Genomic DNA, 23,741 nt, shown 5'->3' on the forward strand with positions numbered 1-23,741 from the left:
AAGAAATTCAATCTCATTATGTGCTCCACTTCAAAGATTTTTGGACAGATGTAAAAAGTATAAACGGGATGGAACTTGAACTTGGCCTATAAAACTCCGTGAAAATAATTTTTCAATCAAAAATTGAGCTCCTCCCAAGAAAACTAACTTTACCCACAATTCCATTAGGTAGGTCATAATATGTGAGTAGATATCCAACTATCATTCGGTAAAATAGAGTTTACTGCCCTTCGTTGGACGCTTAGATATCCATGTAATTAGAACCCGAATCAGTGAATACAACTTGAGATGGTATTTGATGGATGTGGTGTAATGTAACGATTGCGGCAAAAGACAATCACACTGAAATATTAGACGAAAAGAATAAGTTGGAGTAAGAACAATCAATAAATTATCAAAAGAATAATATAATAGAATGAGTATATAAAAAATTATAAATTATACCTTAAAATAATTAACTTTGATGGAAAACGAAGAATACATTCTTATTCTATGAAGTAGTCACAAAAAAATAATAAATTAAAAACAATAAGTTGACTATCAGATCTAGATTCACGAACCACAAAAAAAATACTATATATAGCCTTTATTAAAATAAAAATAATTATAGAAATTAGTTATTATTAAGTTAATTTTTTATTATTTACGTTATACATCATATATTTATTTGCCGTAATTGAATAAGCCATTATCATATCATATTCATTTTTATCATGATTAGAATCATAGATTTTGTTTTAATTTTTTAAGGTAGATATCAATATCAACTTGTCAAGAAATTACGATTATTTTAAAATTATATTACAATGGTTGAAAATTAAAATTATTGACAATTAACATAATTATGTAGAAAATAAAATATAGCAACTAAAATTTAATTTGTTAACTAATTGAAGTTAGGTAGACAATATTTGATAATTATTTTAACATTTAATTATTGATATCTATTATTATTATTATTATTATTATTATTATTATTATTATTAATATAAATGGGTCACCATTAACGTAATAACTTGCCACTAATAAAATTATTGCATAATGAATAGAATTAGAATTGTATCAATATAATTAAAATGATTAAAAATATTCTTAATCTATAATTAGTTTAATAATGTATTAAATATTGATTTTATATAATTAAAATAAAGATATTTTTCTAAATTAGTATAATCATGCATTATTCATTAAATGCTAATTATAATATATTGTAATATAATTATAACAAATATATTTTTCTAAAATAAATTTAAAAGAGATAATGGTGTTTTCATTTTGGAGAAAAAATGAATTTATAAAAAATTAGCACCTCACTTTCATTAGTTGATAATGCATTAAATATTTATTTTATGTAATTATAATAAAGATATTTTTCTAAATTAGTATAATCATGCATTATTTATTAAATGCTAATTGTAATATAATTATAATAAAGATATTTTTCTAAAAATAAATTTAGAAGAGAGAATAGTGCTTTCATTTGGGAGGGAAAAAAAGTTAATGAGTTTTATTTTTATTTAGATTTTAGGCTTTAATGGGTGTCATGTTCAAATATAAATAGTGTCTTCAGAGTTTCGGTCCCAAATACATACTAAAGCCGCCTCCGCCTCCGCAACTCTTTTTCCATCAGAAGAATTGCGATTCAACCCTATTAGGGATATAAAAGGCTTTGGTTGAAGAAGATCAAAGAATCAAACTCTTTCAATCATACTCACGAATTAGGGTACGCTTCCACATTCAAGTATTTCATTCTTAATGATTTAATATGAATGATCTTGGGGTTAAGAAATTCCAAGAATTTCTAACATACCATACATATATTATTTTTCTAAAATGTTGTAAGTGAAGTTTGAACTCTAAACTTTAAATTTAAAAATTTTATTATTTATCATTATCTATCCAATCTTTTAAATAAACATATAAAAAAATTTGTTTGTATCTTGTTAGTTCTAGAGGTGAACGCGAATCGGATATGGTCGAAATTTCGATTCAATCCGCACTAAAATCATCGGATCAGATCGGATCCAATATCTGCAGTTTTTAAGTCTGAATCTGATCCGATCCGATCTGCATATTTGCGGATCGGATATTGGATATATCCAAAAAACATAAAAATATTTTTAGAAACTTATTTTTTTAAAAAATATCAATAAAATTCATTTTTTCTATTCTTTTAAATATGTCTACTCTTAAAATAATATTAAACATACTTTTTTAATAATAAATTAAAATAATATAACGTATATGATAATTATTAGTTGAAATAAAACATAAAAAGAATATTTATTTATTTTATTTTTATTTTTGCGTATACGTAAATATGCGGATACCTATACAAGATTCGCAATCCGATCCAATAATCTTGTGGATCGGATCCATATTCGCAATTTTCAGATCGAATTTAGATAAATACCGCGGATATATGATTCATGAATACTTCTAGTTAAATCTTAAATTCATTTAAAATTTTAACCAAATTTATTTATTTATTTTTTTGGTTAACAAGCTCGTCAATAGACTTCATGCTACCTTAGATTGTCAGCTTACATATTTAAACAAGTTTTAAACAGATCAAAAACTAGATTCGGATTGAATAACTATAATAAAACATAGTCTTTTAACGATAAAACCTGACCTATTTCTGTCCCACGAACAAAGTAAAAACAAGGTATGATACTACATATAAAAATGTAAATTTTTCAAAAATTACTGAAAAAAAAAAAAAACCTGTGCAAAGAACGACAACAAGGGATAAAAATGGGGTGAGTACTATAGTGAATTCTAAGATTCCACCAAGTAGGGCTTCCAAAAGAAAAAATAAAAAATTTGCTCATGATTATTTGTAGGGCTTCCAAAAGACCAAAACCGAGAGTGAAGCACCAGTGATTCTGTAGGAATCATTGAATAGGACTAGAAGTAGGAGTAGAAGTTCAGCCCCCTCTTACCAGCAACTTTTGTTATCAGCTTTTCAATTTTTGGGGCTTTGTTGTCTCTTTCTATTCCTAATGGTGTGTCCCTTTGCCCCATTCATCATGCTATTGTAAGTTCTAAGTTCCCTTTCACACGTACATAATTGATTAAACTGACTTTATTGTTATTTTCAATTATAAAATATCATATGTATATTAAAAATCGAAGAGTGTTAGAGCCAATAAATTTTGTGATTTGTAGCCATCAATTAGCCGTTATTAGTGATTTTAATGGTGTGAGATTTCATCTAAAAGTGAGAGATCACTCACTTTACTTTTGCTAGTTAAATACTGGCCAAATTTTAATAAAATTACTATCTTCTAGACTTTTCCTTAAAAATCAGTTAATATATTTGTATATATATTTTTAATATAAATTTTATATTTTAATAGATATTTCATATAAATAATTAATGTAATAATTGAGTTTTTTATACACGTAACTAACATGATTAATAGATTATTTGCCTAAATGCTTTTGTGACATAAGCACAATTCTTTATCTAAAATATATATTTTTTAATTCACCAAAGTCTTATGTTTAAGAAAATGATAGCCCCATTGTATAGGCCATATCTCTAAGCTAATCTTATCAACAATGTTTAAACTTCAAAATATTTGTAAATTATTCACCAATAAAAATTTATGAAAATTAACTTAAGATTTTAATTTGCATTTATAAAGAGTTGATTTCTTTTGTCTAAATAAAAAGTTGATTAGTGAGAAAATTTATTCACCAATAAAAAATTTCTAGAAATTAACTTAAGATTTTAATTGTGCATATATAAAGAGTTGGTTTTGTCAATGAGTGATAACTTAAATGACATAATTTTTTTATACTCACCTAAGAGATCTCACCTTTAAAATCTCCTTATCTTCGTAAAAAAAATTACAAAGAGTTGATTTTTTTTTGGTGTCTGACCAAAAAAAGAGTTGATTAGTGGGAAAAAAAAAACCTTGTTGTCAAGGACAAATGATTCTCTAAAGTGAAAGAAATTAAAAATAAAAAAGTAATTATCATTAATTTATAATATATATAAATTTTATTATTTTAATTTAAAGATATAATTTTATTTTTTTACTTGAAAAGAACTTAATCTATTGTGAAAAATATATACTAATATTTTTAACTAAATATGATTAAATTTGTACGCAAGAGAAGAGAAGAACTTGAAAAAAAGAACGAAAGTTATATAAAAACACAATTAAATTAAATTCATTTCCAAATGCTTTACCAAGTCCACTCTACTATTTTGTAATTTGACTAATTGTAACTGTGGCATGTGATGCGATTTTCACTGCACTTTGCGGCTTGCGCGACGGTTTATCCGGATCGCCGTTCCCGCGAAATTAGCTTGTTATAGTTTTTAATTAATAATTAATCATTTTGTTTAGGGAATTAATTTCATAATAAAAAAATAATTTAAACTATTGCATTTTTTCTCGTCAGAATAATGCAATGCCAAATGTGTCGCATTCGGAAAGTCCCACACACACAGATATAGAGGGACCCAACTTTGGGATACGCGTTAGCCAAACAAGTCTTCCACTGTGGGACCCACTGTTCTTTCTTTTCACCGTTTCCTTTGAAAACGAAACGCTCTCTCACTCACTCTCACACTATTTCTTACCACTCAATTGAAGGCTCTGTTTGGCGCGCGCCAAGTCCCTCTCTCATTCGCTGTCATGCTAGTAAATACTACTAGTAGTCAAATTTCTTCTATTTCATGCATTAATTGTTTTTTATTTCTTAAAAAATTCTATTATAATATAGTACTCTTATTAGTTAACCTTTTAATAAAGAATTTAATTATAATGTACGGATATAGTAAAATATTTTATATAATTATTTAATTATATTTATTATTTTGATCATATTTACAATTAATATAAAAATAGTTATTTTATTAATGTAATATACATAATTTGATACATATAAAATTTTATTTTGTATTAATGATGTATTAAAGTTAAATTCTTTAATAAAAATGATAATTTTGCATCACTAGACGTAGTGCGTTTTTGTTCTTTTGGTGTAGATATCACTAAATGTATTTAATTCTAAAAATTTATTTATATGTTTGTTAGTTTTGTGATATTTATTTTGTTTGATCTCAATTCTATTTCTATTTTAGTAAAAAAATTGAATAAATAATTCTTGGAAGCCTTATCTAATAATTAAATATATAAAAAAATTAAATTTAACATAATATTTTTATTTTCAAATAAAAGATATCTTTTACTATATATATATATATATATATATATATATATATATATATTCATTTCTTTTCTTTTTTAATATTTAAACCAAAAATATTTATAATTAAAAATTTACTATTTTAACTAATCCATATTTCTTATTATTGCACGCACATTGTTTAACCTCTAAAATAGGGGGATTAATTTTCATATCAGCCCTTATTGAAGATTGAAAATTTTTTAGATATTTTAAGTAATATTTTATTTTAATTAAAAACGGCCACAGATTAATATAGAAAGAAGGGTGCGTTTAAAATGGGCTCAATGTTTTAGTTATGGGACTCATTAGTGTGCTTTCACCGGATATGGAAATAGAGAGAGATAAACGAGAAGGTGGGACAGCTTTTTGTCATTTTTAGGTGAAAGAACTCGGACCCTCCGAGTTCTTTGTTAAGCAAAAATAAACAAACAAGTCGGAGGGTACGACTTGTTGATGGCTGGAATTCGGATTTTAACAATACAAAACGGACCGTGCGTTTTGTATATATATATTTTTTATCAAGCTAAACATGAAATTGTAGGGTCCGAGTTCCCTTTTTTAAATATTAATTTGAATCTGCCAATGGTAAACGGTGAGTCCGATTTAGGTTTATTGAAAATATCAGATTCCGTGTTCTTCTTCAAGTTTGCTCGCTTCTTTCTCTATTTTTCTGCATCTGTATTTTTTTCCCTCATGGTATGTAACCCAAAAATTTGTTAGTATGATTTCTGTTATTATTTAGTAGAGTAAGAAAAATAAATGATATAGTACTTTTGAAAATGTATTATTTTAAATGATAGAGTACAAAAGTAATACACATTTTTATTCATCTTCTAACAATAACAACAACAATAATAAACTTCCTAACAATAATAATTTTAATTATAAAATATTAAAAAAAATTCAAAAAAACCTATATCTGGTAAAAATGATAATAATTCCTAAATTCAATTTCTAACCACAATAATAATAATTAGCCACTTAACAATAATAATTATAATTACGAAACATAAAAAAATTTAAACGGAGAAATGAAGAAGAAGAAGATGGGAGAAGTTATTGCGCGATGCGTGTCCAGACTGCATCAAATCGGACCGTGCGTTTAGTAAAATGCAACTCGGACGGTTCGTGTGGTGAATGGGAACTCGCATGGTCCGAGTTGTGGTTTCACTGACACCACAAAATTGTAAAGCACCTCTCTCTCCCATACGAGAGTCCAACACCACTCATGCATCCATATGCAAATTAAAAAGCGTTTAAATGAATCAAATAATTTTGTGCTTAGTTGCTAGTTAAATACTGGCCAAATTTTAATAAAACAGCTATCTCCTAGACTTTTCCTTAAAAATCAGTTAATATATTTGTATATATATTTTTAATATACATTTTATATTTTAATAGATATTTCATATAAATAATTAATGTAATAATTGAGTTTTTTATACACGTAACTAACATGATTAATAGATTATTTGCCTAAATGCTTTTGTGACATAAGCACAATTCTTTAGTCACCAAAAAAAAAAAATTTGTGCTTATTAAATGCATCATTTTTTATGTACAGTTAAATTTTATTAAATAAAAATTATAAGATATTATAGAAAAAAATATTAATAAATTTATAAATATAAAAATATTAATACATATATACATAAATAAATTTTAATATATAATATTTTAAAAATAATAAGTATAATTTTTATTTTAAGATAAATAAATATAAAGTATATAAATACATACAAAATATTTTTTATTTATTAAAATTAATTATTATGTAGCATTATTATTGTTAGTTATAAAATAATTAAGTTATTTGATATTAATTAAAATAATTAGATTATTCGTTAAAAAATTTAAAAATATTGTAATAGTTAATTTTGTTAAAAAAGTATTATTATATAATATAATTTTTTATTTAAATATTTGTAAACATACATTTTGTTCAAAATATTATATATAATAATATATTTTTTAATGTGCTCAAAGTTATCATTTCATATTAATATATATTTTAAAATATTATATATAATACATAAAAAATATTGATTTTTTTTTACACTTTTAGACAAACATTTCTAAATTTCTTTATTTATATTCTTAAAAATAAAAATAAACAATATCATTTTTATTTTTTTCTAAAACATAGGTAAAAATTTACTTCTAAAGATTACATATATAAATACCTTTACGATTATAAATCTTTACATATATACACACTAATTTGTAAACTTTATAAATATGTATGCAATAGTTTTTTTATCTCTCTGATAGCTTTTAAATTAGTCATGGTGACTAATATTTGTAACAAATAAAAAAATAAATAAATAAATTTTTAACCTTTTTAATGGAGTTATCAGTTATTTATTAAATTATAGCTAGATAATTAGTTTTAATTTTTTGAATTTTACTTTGTAGTAATAACGAAAACATCGATTTTATGTAAAGTAAAAAAAATATAATGAAAATAAAAATATATATAATTATATAGAAATATTAATTATAATTATAAAATTTTCACGTCATTCTATAGATTTTGCTTTTTGTAAAAATAAATTTTTATTTATATTTAAAAAATAAAAATAATGTTATTTATTTTTATTTTTATGTTTTAAGAGTATAAACAAAAGAATTAAAAAAATGCTTACTTAAAAGTGTGAAAACATAAAAATATTAATATTTTCATGTATTATATATTTTAAATAAAATTCACGTTTATAAATATTTGGATGAAAAATTATATTATATAATAATATTTTTTTAACCAAATTAACTATTATAATATTTTTTATTTTTTTAAAGAATAATATAATTATTTTTAAGTAAATATAAAATATTTTAAATTAAAAATAATATTGCATAATAATTAATATTAATAAATAAAAAATATTTTTATATATATTTATATGTTTTAATTTATTTATATCAAAACAAAAAATTATAATTATTATTTTTAAAGTATTATATATATATATATATATATATATGTATACTAATATGTCTTATATTTATAATTTTTATCGATATTTTTTTATAATATTTTTTAAATTTTATTTAATAAAATTTAATAATTTATAAAAATTGGTGCGTCCAATGCATACAAAATTATTATTGGGCTAGTTTTAGAAATACCCAAAAAAACAAAACAAAACAGGAACAAATGTGAAGATGAACAGAGAAGAGAGAACGAAAATGATGATGATATGATGGAAGCAAAACAAGATTAGATTGCCTCAGAAAAAACACTGTCCTCATATTCATTCATTCATTCTTTCTCTCAGTAGTAATTCTTTACTTCGCTTCCAATCTACGTTCACTTCACTTCCAAACTCCATTTCCCGTTACGTTTCGGATCTTTCTCCACATAATATTGCCGCCATTACCACAATTCTTTCTCTTTCTTCCTTTCTCTCTTTCCATTCTTTCTTTTTATACTCTTGGTAAGTTGTTTTTTTTTTTTTTTGACAAGAAAACTGTTATTGTCGTGTTTGGATGCTATATTTTACTATTTTTTTTAATCACTGTCTGTTTTCTACTTGTTTTATTTGAAGGAAGTGTGGAAGGAGAAAAAAAAATGACTCTTGGGTTGAAGGGAAACGAATTGATAATTGTGATTTTGTGTTCTTTTCTTTGATTATGAATGTAGGTTTCGCTTCAATTGTTTTTCCATGTAGAGGGATTTTTTTTTCCTTAAAAAAATAAATTCTCGTTACAATCTTTCTCGGAAGCCAAACAGAGCTCTAACTTTTGTATTAATTTTCTGATTTTATTTTATTTTATTTTAAGTTTTTGTTCATTTTTCTATTCACTTTCTGAATTCAATTATGCCAAAACCCTCTTTTTCCCCTAATATCATGATATGATATATGGTTCTGTTTTACATCGTTGTTGATTTTCTCTATTAGGTATGTGTTTTCTCTTTTCTGTTGTTTTCTTATCTTTGTATTGCAACAAATTTGGAAGGAGGAAAAAAAATTAAGAAAATTTTTTTTTTTTATTGTGGGATGAATGAATGGTTTATTGGGACTTTTAAGTCAACTCTCAACTACACTTGTCACTGTCTTGGGGAATGGGGAGGAGTTGCATCATTAAAATTGTTCATTGAATGCTACAAGTTTTTAGCAAGTCTATGTGCATCTCCTTTAGTGTGAAACAATGCATTCAATTGTGTTTCCAATTTCACGTGGCTTCAATTCATGTTTCAATGTTATCTGGATCCCCATTACTCTATCATTCTGTGTTTGGTAGAAAAAAACAAAGTACCTCCCTTAAATTTGATTTGCATTTTTGTTTTTTCTCATCTTCAAAGATTAGTAATTTAGTTCAGTATGTCATGGCTTGTGTCCTAACCCTGATTTTTGTTTCTTTTTTCTCTTGAGATATGAAGTATGAACTTTATTGATGTTAATAAATGCAATTTAATTTAAGAGACATGTTGTAGATTGTTCTGCTAATCCAGTGATATGATTGTTAGGTCCACAACTTTAGTAGACTGTTAAGCATTTTAATTTTTTACCATAAATTTCATATGCTTTGGAACTGATTCACTTGTGAACATTTTCTTTGACAGATAACTGCCATATATTAAGTGAGGAACTAGTTTGCAGCATAGAATTGTGAGTGGTGAAAATTTGAGTTTATGTTTGTGCGATGCAATTCAGTGAAAAGCGAAGTGATGAGTTGTTGAAACCTTCTGAGGACATGGTATTTGGTTTGGAGCTAAGAAAGTTCAGCTCAAAACGGCATAGCAGCTTGAAGACCGCAAAAGAAAGTTCTGCGTTGCCCCAAACAAGTCGAATTCCAAAGGATGAGGATAAGTTGAAATTGAAGAGCAGCATTGGTGCAGAACACCTTGATATGAGGCATAAAGCGAAGAAGGATGCAGAGTGGAAGATTGAGAATCGAGGGAGCTTTAAGAGAAATGCAACTGATAGCGATGAGCTTGTCAAGCACATGTCGAATTTGCCAGGTTATCTCCTGCAACCTGATAGAGGACACAAGTCCCAGGAGAAGGCCTTTAATGTTGGCGTTCTAGATTGGTCTCGGCTCGAGAAATGGAACCACAACCACAACCATATCCCAGTTCTGTCTAGCAACTTTGCAGCATTCAGTAGCAGTGAATTATCATCAAGAGCAGTTACAAAATTGTCTACTAGAAGTGTCAGTTTCAGGGAAAAAAATGATGAGAAAAAGGGTTTGGCTTCTTCCTCAAGAACCAGGCCATCTAAAAAGAATAGGGAATGCCTTCCGGGAAATTCTAAACTTCTCTTTCCGGATGGCCGACAATCTGGATCTTCTAGAAGCAAAACTAAGTGCACTGATGAGCAGAGAATGGCACCCTTGGCATTTGAGTCCTTAAGCAAAACTCATTCAGATGTATCGCTTGAGAGGCGGAAGAGGAATGATCATAGTAAAAGAACTTTACAAGATGGAAATTCCACTTCAAATTCAAGGCGGCACCATGGGGTCTCACATGTTCCGAAAGAAATTTCTCAGCAGAATACAAACAGCTGGCAAGAGTATAGCCGCAATAAAAAGGAAAGACATCATAAGTTAAGCTCTGATATCGGACAGCCAGCAGTAATATCAAAGAACAAAGAGGTCTCTTTAAGATCTAAGAAAGTGAATTCAAGCAGCAGGGAAATTGGGAAAAAGGTGGATCAGTTGCAGCAGTCAGATTCCAACAACGGTCACAAACATTGCCATGATTTCCGGCTTTCTGAGTTAAGATCATCTTCTGATGAAAAGCGTTCAGAATCTAGCCAGAGTAGTTCGTCATATGTTTCTCTTCCTGAACAGGTTTGTGCTGAAGATGTATGTCCTGAAATCCCTCGTTCAAGTACGCTCAGTTCCGGGGTTGAGTTTACTTCTTTGGAAAGAGTTAGACGCAGCATTGGTGCTAGTCTGGATATGGATTGTTCTTCTGTTGTGTCTGAGACACCTGTTTATGCCAATAGGATTTCTAAACGTCGTTCATTAGGAGCTTACTCCGATGCTGATTTGTTTGGCACCAACCAAAGAAATCAGAGCGTTTTAAGTAATATAAAGGAACCACTGAACCAAGAATCGGCAGAGCTGACTTCATCCAGCCGGAGGGGCAGGAATATATCCCACAGTCGCCGGTTTAGCTTCAGCTTAAGTCGGATCGGAAGAAGTTTCAGCTTCAAAGAGCCTCCTACACTTCCACGATCTAGTGCTAATTATGTTGGTGCGAAGTCTGGTCCAGTCACGCCTGAATGTTCCATTCGTTGGGATAATCCTGGCAAAGAGAAGGCAAGTAGTACCCGGACCAACCCTAGCCCCTTGCGGAGGTTATTAGACCCTATACTGAGGCACAAGGCATCAAGTATACACCATTCTGCTGAAAGCAGTCAGACACAAAAGGGAAGCATGAATTCAGTTAGCTTCGCGGCATTAAGAGTTGATGAACTACAGCCTTCTGAAAGAAGCAAGGGATCAATGGTTCGTGGCCTTTTGCAGCTTACAATGAAAAATGGACTACCTCTGTTTAAATTTGTGCTCAACAATGAGAAAAATATTTTTGCTGCTACCAGGAGAAGTTTGTCACCACTGGAGAAGGATGATTGGGGCACATATTTTACATTCTACCTTGTCAATGAAATCAAGAAAAAGAGCGTTGGATGGATGAGTCATGGTAGCAAAGGAAAAAGCTCCGGTTATGCCTACAATTGCATTGCTCAGATGAAGTTTTCCAGCTCTAAAATCACCAAGCCAATCGATCAGAACTCTAACAGGCAGCGAATGGTTAAAGAATATGTCCTCATCGCCCAGACGGAACATGGACAGCCAAAGCTCGTTCAGAGCAGCGAGATTGCGGCTGTTGTCATTGAGACACCTTGGGAAAACACGAGCAATGAAGCAATGCATAGTGATACTGATTTGCTGAAACATGGATGCTTAAGGTGCTTGTCCAATGAAAGATGCTTGTGCAGCAGTTCAGGAGAAAATGACGTGTGTACCACCAAAGTTATACTCCCAGGTGGTGTTCATGGATCACCAAACAAAGGTGAACCGTCACCATTGATATTTCGGTGGAGAACTGGTGGTTCATGTGATTGTGGGGGTTGGGACATTGGTTGCAAACTGCTCGTCCTCTCTAACCAGAAGCAGCAAAGTTCAGACATTCCGAAATTTCCAAAACCTTTCCATGACTGTTTTCAACTTTATGCCGAGGTACAGCTTCCACACTTATTATATATGTCAATTTAGTCATTGTCACACTAATTAAAAAGAAAAAAGGCGTAAAATCAAGAAATGATTACAAAACTGCTGGTCAACATTCTCTTATTTAGTAACAAATGTAGAGTGTAGATGTTTCATTGTTTATTGTACTTGGAATGTGCGGAGACTGGGGAATAAAGATATAACTTTGTAAATAAATGGCACTTTGAAATGCAAGGATGATATATATATATATATATATATATATATATCAAAGTGAACCAAGAAAATTTCTCTATATTATGATCTGGATTGTTGTACTAGATAACAATTTCTCATAGCATACCTGTCATAACTCTCAGGAAGGAGATAAGCAAGACACACCCATTTTCACCTTGTCACCGGTGAAGGATGGATTCTACTCAGTTGAGTTCCATTCATCAGTCACTTATTTACAGGCATTCTTCATCGCTGTTGCCGTTTTGAGCTGCCAGAAACTTCCAAGCTTTTTGGAAATGGGTAGCATGCTTGAAGATAACCTTAAGGAACCTAGTTCCAAGAACAACAACAGGCCTCAAGGAAAAGCACCCTTAAAGTACACTCCTATTCCACCACTCTCTCCTGTAGGAAGAGTTTGATTTGATGAGGGTTTTTTCTTTTTTTATTTATCTATTTTTTCTCCCGGTTTATAGTTAGCTTTTAATGATCTACAAGTAGCTGAGAAGAGTAGCAATTTAATGCACTTTAACACGTTTCTCTAGCCCCTCCAAACTTTTTTCTTTCTACCCTTTTCATACATGCAATCTGGTATAGCATTACTCCTTTCACCAGAGAACATGTTGTTGCAGATATGGTTATGCTCATTGTGCTCTTTTTATTCATTGTACAAAAGAAACCGCTGCAACATCAGCATCTTTGTACAAAGCAAACCTTCAATAAATGAAACCGGCAGGGTTTATCCTCTGCAGTATGAACTACAAAAGCAGTCTAATATGCTTGGAAGTGAAATTGTCCAGGGAAGTTTTATGTACGAGTTTGATGTATAAATCAACATATGAATTCACTTATGAAAATTTTAATCACATTTTTAGCCCCCATAAACATACCCTCAGACAGATATTCTACTGCCATGAGTGAGGATAAATCAAAGTTAGAAGTATTTGTTGAATCACAAATTATGTTGATTTTTAGCATGAGGTAGTTCATTTCATTTCATTCCATTCATGATATGCAACGAGAGCAATATAAGTTTATAACCCGCAACGTAAAATTGTATCTCAAATTTGCAGAAATACGTCAGAGAAATATTCTGCGACAATGAAACTTATAAAACATGAGGTGTAAGAGCTTATAAATAAAGCAAATACTTATCATACATTATTATTTATTTGTTTAACTCCATCCTATGCATGAACATTATTTGTATTAAAGACTAGGGACAACTTAACAAATTCATTCATGCATGTACCACAGTTTTCAAAGATTACTATTTGAGCAGTGAAGTTACAAAACTTATAATGGACATTTTGGAGATGGTTGAAGACTTGAAGCTTTCAGCACAACCCAAAACAGAAATTGAGAGTCACAGAAAATTAGAAAGTGCGATGTGAACTATATATGAGGGAACAAAGGCAACTTCATATCTATATCCAAGTATTCATTCATAAGTCTATTGGGGAAGCATGATGGATACAAATATACCACTGGCCATCAATCTTCTCGAACACATTGGTTACAAATTGCCCTCCCCATCTTCCTCCTTTTGTCTTGACAAATTCCATGCAAGTAACATACCCCATATCCCCTCTAGCATGAACCTTGATGTCTTCTAGCCTAATTTCTAGTGGAAATTCATAGTTTGCCCAAACCAAATTCCAGCTCTCAATAACATCATCATAACCAGATATCCCTTTTAAACCAGGGTGAACACAGCACACCTCGTCTTTCTTTGACCACAGGGCTTGCATTGCTGCCAGGTCCCCAGTTCTGAATGACTCATAAAACCGGCTGTTTATGCCGAATATTGTTGTCTTGCTATCTTTTTGGAGGTTTTTGAGCGTATCCCTTATTTTTGCTGCTTTAGCATAGTTCTCTTCCGCAATGGCATTCCGTAACTCCTCCTCCAAAGTCTGTTCATCCAATGCGATATTCTCACTACTCAAGATGCTCTCTGAGTCTTCACTTTTGACTCTTTGTTGCCTCCCTGATAGAAAACACAGGCACATATTAATGCATAGCTACAATCTGCAAAACAAGGACTAAAGAAACTTGGGGTTGTAGACACAGAAATCTGAACTCAATTAAAGTCAAGATATAACCAAAAAGACACTGGTCAACAACATAGAGACTACACACTAATCATGATATTATCCAAAAAAAAAATGTCCCACCAATTCTCATTTTCACTTTTAAAAAAAGTTTTTATGTAGATATACAATCATTTTTGCCACTTCACCACCTAAAAGGTCTTATAAACGCTAATTGGATGATTGCGTATAACTCTTTTTTAGGTCATATAAACGCTAATTAGATGATTGCGTAAAACTTTTCTAAACTATCAATGCATACGCAATAAATTCTTAACTAAGGTTTCAAGCAAAGATACTTACTGTATCCTTGCTTTTGCAAGTTTGGCCATTGAGTGGCAGGCAGAAGACACAGTTGGTCACTCCTTCCAAAACTTTTGCCAAAAACTAATCTAACTGGATTAGAGGAAGGAAGAGAAACATAATGAAGCTTCTGAAAGTTATTGATGAATGAACCCGGTAAGAAATTAAATTCCTTGATTGTATTAGAAGAAAGACCCTGCATACAAAATTACAAATCAAGCGTTATGAAACAAGAAATTTTTTTCTTAAAACAGAAAAAGATGAGAAAATTATAATAATTTCAGGGGATGAGAGGAAAATGTGACTTTATGCTCAATCCTCAGCAACTTATCATTCAAATTTTCTTCAACAATATTCATAGAAGGCCATCTTAATTTAAAACAAGGTCAAATGCCCATATCATTGAAGATGCTTAAATTTTGCCAAAAGTTCCTGTTCATTCAGTTTAATTTAGGGTTTAGGGCCTAAACCCTAAGCAGTTTAATTCAATCTTCAATCAATCATGAAAATTTATTCAATTTAATGTTCAACTCATCCCTAGTGATCTTATCTGTTAAAATTCATCTGGAAACTTACATGTTACATCATAGAACTTCTCAATTCTATATATATATTTTTGGAAATTGTGATATAAGTGAAAAAAGAAAAATGGTAGCTCACATTGATGAAGATGGTTCCATGAAGCGCCATAGTTGGAAAATGCTGGTTCCAGAACTACAGCTGCAAGAAGAAAGCAAAACCTGAGTACTTGAAATCACAAGGTACGAAATATAAGATCAAGAATCAAGTACATGTCACATGGTTTCTTCTACTGAATCAATACATGTTCACATATCAAGAAATGGGCATGCTACATGGAATATTGTTGAAGCACCAAAATGAGTATTCAAGAACAACAAAGGGGGAAACTTTAAGCCATTGGGTTTCAGTTATTCAAAGCATTGATTCATTAAAGAAGAAAAGAAAAAGGATCTAGTAGAATGATAACATAGTGGGAATAAGAAACAAAGAGAAGTAAGAGCAAACATGTGAAGAAGAAGTTGAAAGAGAGAAGAGAGCAAGAAACCTTGGAGAGTAGAAAGGGCGAAAGGAAATGGAAGAACAGAGATCAAAGGAGACTAGGCGCGCTGGTGAAGAAGGTAAGGTGCCAATCGTTCATTGAACGAAACAAAAAAGTGGCTAAGCCAGAAATATGAAAGACGTAAGAAGATTGTAAGAATGAAGGAAACGGTGCCGTTTATTTCAGCAAAACCCTAAGACAGGATCTATTTTATTTTTCTCAAATAAAAATAAATTATGAAAATGATGACCTGTTAAAAATTTATTAAATTACAATGTATTTTAATTAAACATAAGAAAATTTAAATGCTATAATTAAATTCGTTTTAATTTAAAAATATTTTGTGCGGTTGAAATAATTATATTAATTATATTTTAAAAATATTTTAGTGTTCGATTATTTTTTTATAAAATATATAATTAATTTTATCATTTAAGTTAAATTATTTTATTAATTTTCATACATCTCTTAAAATTTATAACTAGGTCCATGCATTCTAAAAAATTTTAGATAGGTCTGTGAATTTTTTTAAAAATTTTCTAAAAAATCTATATTGTTCAAAAAAATCAACTATTTTTTTAAATATTGAGTTCAGTTAGGAGTTATCTTCGCATTATATATTGTACTAAACTGTGGGGGCACCGCAACAATTCTTTTAAATTTGCTACGGTAGTGTTTGGTGGAGAGATAGAGACGGAAAGATTGAGACTGAGAGACTGAGATTGAAATAAATTTCAGTATTCTGTTTGGTGCAAAGTAAGAGACAGAAATTGAAATAAGAATAAAACTCTAATTTAATTTGTACAAAGGGTAAAATTGCAATTAATTAATTGAAACGAGGATATTTTAGATATAAAATATTATTAAAGTTTCAGTATCTATCTCTAAAAATTTTAGTCTCCTGTGTCCCTACTTTTTAGAGGTACTGAAATACTGAAATTTTAGGGATAAAGACAGAAATTTTAATACCAGTCTCTGAACCAACAAACATTATACTGAGTCTCAGTCTCCCAATCTCTGTCTCAGTACCTCAAAACAAACGCTACCTAAAATAACAAAACGACAACGCTGTTTTTTATTTTTAAAATTTAAAAAAATAAAGAGTATATATCCATTTTAGTCCTCAAAGAATTTTAAACTGGATACTTTAGACCCTAACTAAAATTAATTACTCGATTGGTCCCTAACAATTAACTCCGTCAGTCACTTAGATCCTTTACTTCGTTAACTCTAACAGAGGACAAAATAATCCCTGACAACTCTAATAGGGGACAAAATAGTCCCTGATCTCCTCTGTTCGAAAACGACACTGTTCTCTCCCAATTTCTATCATATCTCGCATAACACTAACAGTCTAACACTGTAACTTCAAACTACACAATGCACACTCTATAAATTTAATGTTCACAAGAAAAAAAATCCTCAACTTGTTCTCAACCAATTCATACTCAAGAAACTAATGCATATGTCTCTCAACTAGTTGTCGTCTTCGATGGATCTCATGAATCTAGACAGCAAGTCTGATTTGTTAAGACCCGTCGTTGTCGTTGCCATCTCCCTCCTCCTCTGCCCTATCATCTCCATGACCACATTGTCCACCACTATGATCGCTTCCTTCAGCTTCTTCTCCGAACCAATATTCAGTAATCGCTTCAGTTTTCATATGAGTGGCAACGGCGATATTGCTCGTTGTACTGATAGATTGGATGCGAGATCGAAACTATCTGCCAACTTGGACTCTGGAAAAGAAGGAATGAAGCACTCGGTGTCTATTTCAAATGAGAATTTGCATATGATGTCGAAGGAGAATCTTCTCATAATGTCCTAATGTCCAACAATCTATATTGCTTGGCGGAGAGTGGAGAAAGGCGTGCCCTTGGAGTAGTCATGGAACTTGGTCTTGAGGATGTCGTGGACGTTGTCGGGGTTGGAGGTGATGTTATCGAAGACGTGGAAGTGGATGCTTTTGGTGGGTGAAGTGCAGAGGATGTGGATATATCAGTCACAAAAACTTAGGAAGTGTGTGGTCCATGACATGTTGAGGTAGGTGTGACACATGTGATAATTACACCATGGCTTAATCTTGGAGCTAAAGAGGAGGAAGGAAAAGATGGAAAAGAAAACTGTGAAGGTGAAGAAAGAGAGCATGAATGTTAGGGTTATGCGAGATATGATAAAAATTGGAGAAAAATAATGTTGTTTTCGAATAAAGGCGTTAGAGATCATTTTGTTCCTTCTTAGAGTTGTCAGGAATTGTTTTATCCCATGTTAGAGTTTTCAGGGACCATTTTGTCTTCCGTTAGAGTTGACAGAGCCAAGGACTTAAGTGACTGACGGAATTAATTGTTAGGAACCAATCGAGTAATTAATTTTAGTTGGGGACTAAAATGTCTGGTCTGAAATTTTTTGAGGACCAAAATGGGTATATACTCAAAAATAAAAAACAAAACGGCAATACTATTTTCTATTTTAATTTAAAAATATATAGAAACAAAATTGGATTGCCGTTTTGTACTTTAATAATTGGGTAAAACATTCAAATAAATTAATACTAACCCAAAATTATGCAAATCACTCGAACGAAAAAACGTTATGTGCATGTCTTCTTGCATATAACTATATAAATTGAATGAGCATATGTTGATTTAGTATGTTTAAGTGTAAATTGATACAGGCAGCTTCGATTTATCAGGGGAGCACATGATTTTGAGCTCACCCATAGTAAATCGATACCGGCATTGTCGATTTAACCTATGATCAGCCATAGTAGATTGAAACAAGGGAGTTCGATTTATATATAATGTGGTTCCAATGTAAATATATGCCCCCTAATTCGATTTACATGCATACCCTCTATATATCGAATTCGAATTACATTTTACTACTGTTCCGAGAGTTACCTGAAACGTTGGTTTGGACCTAAACGTGAGGTCCAGATCCCTTTATATGGCAGCGTCCGACTTGATATGTCGAGGTGCCGCCTGTCCGAGTTCCTCGTGAGGAGGTGGAGGGTGGTACCTGCAAGAGACTCCAATGTTTAAGTTAGCAAGATCTTTGAATAGGTTTTTAGTAGATTAGAACGTGAGTTATACTTGGGGGTGCCAGTGTATTTATAGTAGAGTAGATAACCATCTTTGTTGGAGTATATCTATCTTTTTTTATAGGTAAGCGTTCCCTTTATCTTGGGAGTTTGTTGGGATCTACCTTCTAGAAGTAGAAGTAGTTGGAGAGGCTTAAGGAGGCAGTTACTTGTTTAATCAAGCAGGACTGCACCTTTGTGTTTTTGTCTGACCTCTCTAAAAAGGTCGGATTTATGGTGAGGTCTACCTTTATTAGTGGGTCTTTTATCTTTATTGGGCCTGGCTTTTATCTGTTTGCGCCAGAGTATGAACAGTACCCCTACTTGAGGCCGTTCCTTTGTAGAGGTCGGGTTCGAGCATTTTGCGGCTTCTGTTGTGGACATCGGGCCTAGTTTGTCCGGGATGTCCGATTTATTTGAATTTTTTAAACGTTGAGGCTTTTATCGCTGAGCGAATGTTTGCGCGGCAATTGTTCCTTGGGTTCCGTGCACGTTTTAATGAGGAGTAAATGAGTTATTTGGAGCGGTTAAAGAGACTTCATCAGTTGATTCAGTTCCTCTTTCTCCCCTTTTTCTCTGTTTTCTAAAAGAACCATTTTGTTTTCACTATGCTTGTGTGATTTATCCACTTCTGTTTTGCTTTCAAGATTTTTTTTGTGGACTTCTGTGGTATTTCCGCTTTTGTTGTTTTGAAGAGAGGAACATTCGTGGCACTAGCTGTTTAGACATGCTTTTTCCTTTTCGCAATATACTTTAAGGTTGGTTTCGTCTTCTTCTTTCTCTTGAATTCTTATTTTGCTTGGGTTTGATTTTTTTCTTCTGAACTTTTTCCTTTTGCTATTGTAGCTTATAAGACCCCGAATTTTTAAAAATTAAATAATTAATTATTTATAAGTCATTATATTGTTGAGATTTTATTTTTAAAAAAATTATTTTATCAAAAATAATTAATTAAAATTAAAAAAATTATTGAAGTTTAATTTAATTTATTATTATATTATTATTATTATTTATTTTATTGGAAACAAAAAGAAAGAAAAGCCACAACGTGGCTTATATATGCATTATATATATATATATATATATATATATATATATATATATATATATAATTGAAACATGCTTATCTAGGTATAAATAAATATATATGTATATATATAATCAAAATTCAAAGGTAAAGAAATGGAAATGTGGCTTGTTTATATAAAAACACACATAACATAATGTGATACATTTCTTTTATGTCATTGATTACTTATCATTATCCTTCATTTCATTCTTATCACCACCGAAAGAAAGAAAAAAAATAGAGGGAGAGAACGTGAGTTTTCATGGAACCGTGATCCGCATAAAAAATTTTGTTTTTGATTTCTTGTAATTCGTAACTCTAATAAAAAATTTAATTTAATAAAAGTGTTCGTATTTTTTTTTATATATTGGTGTTATTTTGTTCGGCAGAAGTTAACGGTGACGTAGTTTTCATTCTCTTTAAGTTCGGCTAATTGGGGTTTTAGGAGGTATAGACGATTATTGACGTTTTTTTTTCAGCGATTCGGTCAGAAAGCTTCTCCGAAATTTTCATTGTTTTGATTTCGTACCTATTTCGTACGGAAATATGGGATTTTATTTTTAAATTAAAAATTTTCGATTTAAGAATGCCCTATAGTAGATAATTACAAATATGTTAATAATTATACTATTATTGAGTTTGGATTTTAGTTGTAAATGTTGATAAATTTGGTATTGGTTGCTAAATTAAAATTATGAAAATAAGGGTTAGGACAATTAAATTATTATTCTTGTGGCTGCGCCTGTGATGAGAATAGATAAACTATAATATGCTTGATTGATGATAAATATGGCTCTAGTATGTGTTTGAATGATGGTTAGGTTATATGAATTGTTATGTTTGATATAGTGCTGAAAAGTGGAAGTCCGATTATTGTTAAGTAATTGAAATTGTGAAAATTTATTGAATTTGGGTTCTTGGACTATGTTGGCTATGAAATCATCTCTGAATAACTGGAGAAAGGTTAGAGGGATGGTTTTGGAAGGTTTATAGGTTTAAGCATGGAATATGATATGTAAGATTGCTGAAAATGTCTAGATAGAATTTCTGCATAATTGACAGTAGAATAGATCCATTTTTGGCAGCAGACCAGATTCTATTTTTGAATGAAAATATTTTTTCATGAAACTTTAATGTGTTTTGAGTGTCTCATAAAATTTTCAGAATTTATTGATGAGTGGTTTGGAAGAAGTGATTTTTCAAAGATTGATGATTTTTACAGAAAATTCTATTTCTTTACTGTAGAAGCACCAACTTCCACTTAATTTATAATTCTGATGAGTATTTGGGCTGAAACTAACGGCAGTCTCAAGCTTTATGTGTCTAAAATATTGATTTTAAATTTCGTTTCAAAAATCTTTTTGACCAATTAGTTATGTTGCAAAGAGCGAGCGCGCTCGCTAGATTTTGGAAACAGAATTCTAAAAAGCAGGGCTATGTTCCTAAGTTAATAACTTTTTCATGTGATATGGTAATAATCTGAAGTTTTATTTTCTAGAAAGCTGGAAGAGTTTTATTTAAGGACATGAATTTGGAAATGCAATGGATGAAAATTGAATTTTTAGTGAATTTAATAAATTTACTGTCTCTGCAGTTTCTTGCGGCATTTTCTCAAAAACAATAACAGTATTTTTTAAAAAAAAGGATAGTACAAGTTTAAAATATGACCAAATTACCTCAATACCAAGCCTTAGGTTCTAAAATAGTAGTATTAGGACAACCAAAGAAGGTTTAAAGTTAATGGGTGATGCAGATGTATGTATAATTAGGTAGTGGTGCGGAGGTATATATAGTTAGGCGGTGATGCGGAGGTATGTTTTGTAGTGTTGGTGATGTGGAGGCATAATAAAGAAAGAGGAAATGAGAAACCATGTATGAAAGAGATAATTGAAACGAATAATAAATTATAAAGTGTGTATGTTGAATGGGCCTTGTGCCAAACTGCTAATGCGAAAGTGCCCGCCTAACGGATAGCCTGAGATTGCTAATGCGGGAATGTTCGCCTAACTGATAGCACTGTTTCTTACTGTGATGCACATTAAAATGTTATTATAATGAGGCCTAACTGACACGGGTAACCGTGATTCCAAGGTGTCTAACTGACATAGTAAAGAAACCATATTCGGGGTTCACTCTGAGTAACGTTGGGTTGCGGGTAGACAACTGACGCATAAGCTCGTGGCATGCACAAGGGATAGGCATGCATCATAAATTGTTTGTACGCTTGCATTTGTTTGTGGCTGTTTATTTTATTTTCTTGTGATTGTGTTGTTTGCTTGTATTGTTTGACTTGGTGATTTGCTTGTGTACTTAATTGGTTATTTTGTTATACTGCAAACTTAGTAATGTGGTTTAAAGAAAGAGATTTAAACAGTTTAAAGTAAGACTTAGGAAGAATTTGAAGGGTTTAATAAAGAAAATTGTGTTTGGGATATGAGTTAACTATTTGTATTTATTCTGTATTTTCACGGCATTCCCATTTCCTACTGAGAACGTGTGGTTTGTTCTCACCCCAAAATCTTCCACCCTTTCAGTGACACAGGTTCGAAGACTCAGTTTGAAGTTGCGGGCAGTTATTAGTCTATTTGAGTTAAGTTTATGTGTTGAGTTGCTTTCATAGAATTCCCTCGCCTTTGATATTTAAGATTTTATTTTATATAGAGGGATATAAATTGTATCTGAGTTTCATTTGAATTCTTTCGTATAATATTTATTGATATTAATAGTTATGTGATTATTATTACTTGGTGTTCTTTGATATATGATTTTAATTAATAGAAACAAAATTTTTCGGCATTTTCTTAAAAATTAAAATGCGGTATCGAACTAAAGGCTCAATATGAAATAGTAAATAAGGAAAAACGGGTTAGTAACGCCTCACTTTTGGTACGATCATGACGTGCTAAAATTAGGGCGTTACATAGCCTCCTTTCCTTTAAGGGAAGTTTTTGCTTTCTGCGCTGTTTGAGTGAAAGATGTTTCTTTGAAAAGACTTTTAAAAGGCTCTTTTTTCGAGCTTTCTTTTGTGTATGGCTGTGGCTGTAATTTTGTTGATATATGTGTTGTATTGCCTCAAATGGTGTTGCTTTGATGTGAGGACTTTGTATGGGAGAAACTCCATTTAACTGTTTGAAATAAGCCTTTTGAAAGAAATAGCTTTTTTTTTTTATTTTCCCTATTTGTCCGACTTCTTTTGTACGAGTTCTGACTTCTTGTAGTAACGGTCTTCTTTACTTTTCATTTGTAGGTGCAGCGTTTATGTCTTGCAAAGTTATCTTGAACATGTCAATTAAGATTCCCCCTGCTCTTTAGGTTTAGGTAGATAGAACTATTTTAGCTTGTGCCTCGGTAACCGATAAAGAGTACTGTGATGCGTTTCGTAGACATCATATTATTTATGAGAATAGGGAGGATGAGAGGAGCTATGTTTTAGAACCACCCGATCCTATAGTTGAGTCCGAACAACCTTTCTTTTACACATATAATTGCTTTTTTACTAGGTTAGGTGTTCGACTTCCTTTCTCCGACTTTGAG

The 23,741-nt window shown here is 30.8% G+C and overlaps 2 protein-coding genes across 2 annotated transcripts; one reads left to right on the top strand and one right to left on the bottom strand.

Moving 5' to 3' along the window:
* Window positions 1-8,365: 8,365 nt before the first annotated feature.
* On the top strand, window positions 8,366-13,637 carry LOC130962336 (uncharacterized). The gene is made up of 3 exons (XM_057888556.1): window positions 8,366-8,648; window positions 9,779-12,402; window positions 12,753-13,637. The coding sequence occupies exons 2-3, from the start codon at window positions 9,859-9,861 to the stop codon at window positions 13,026-13,028; spliced, it is 2,820 nt and encodes a 939-aa protein (XP_057744539.1). The 5' UTR covers window positions 8,366-8,648; window positions 9,779-9,858; the 3' UTR covers window positions 13,029-13,637.
* Window positions 13,638-13,775: 138 nt separating this feature from the next.
* Window positions 13,776-16,228, bottom strand: LOC130961633 (F-box protein SKIP8). The gene is made up of 4 exons (XM_057887604.1): window positions 16,066-16,228; window positions 15,660-15,719; window positions 15,000-15,195; window positions 13,776-14,593 (listed from the first exon to the last, which is right to left on the bottom strand). Exons 2-4 carry the CDS (start codon window positions 15,687-15,689, stop codon window positions 14,052-14,054), a joined length of 768 nt encoding a protein of 255 aa, XP_057743587.1. The 5' UTR covers window positions 15,690-15,719; window positions 16,066-16,228; the 3' UTR covers window positions 13,776-14,051.
* Between the last annotated feature and the right edge of the window lie 7,513 nt (window positions 16,229-23,741).

This window comes from Arachis stenosperma, chromosome 2 (assembly GCF_014773155.1).
Source record: "Arachis stenosperma cultivar V10309 chromosome 2, arast.V10309.gnm1.PFL2, whole genome shotgun sequence".
Taxonomy (NCBI): domain Eukaryota; kingdom Viridiplantae; phylum Streptophyta; class Magnoliopsida; order Fabales; family Fabaceae; genus Arachis; species Arachis stenosperma.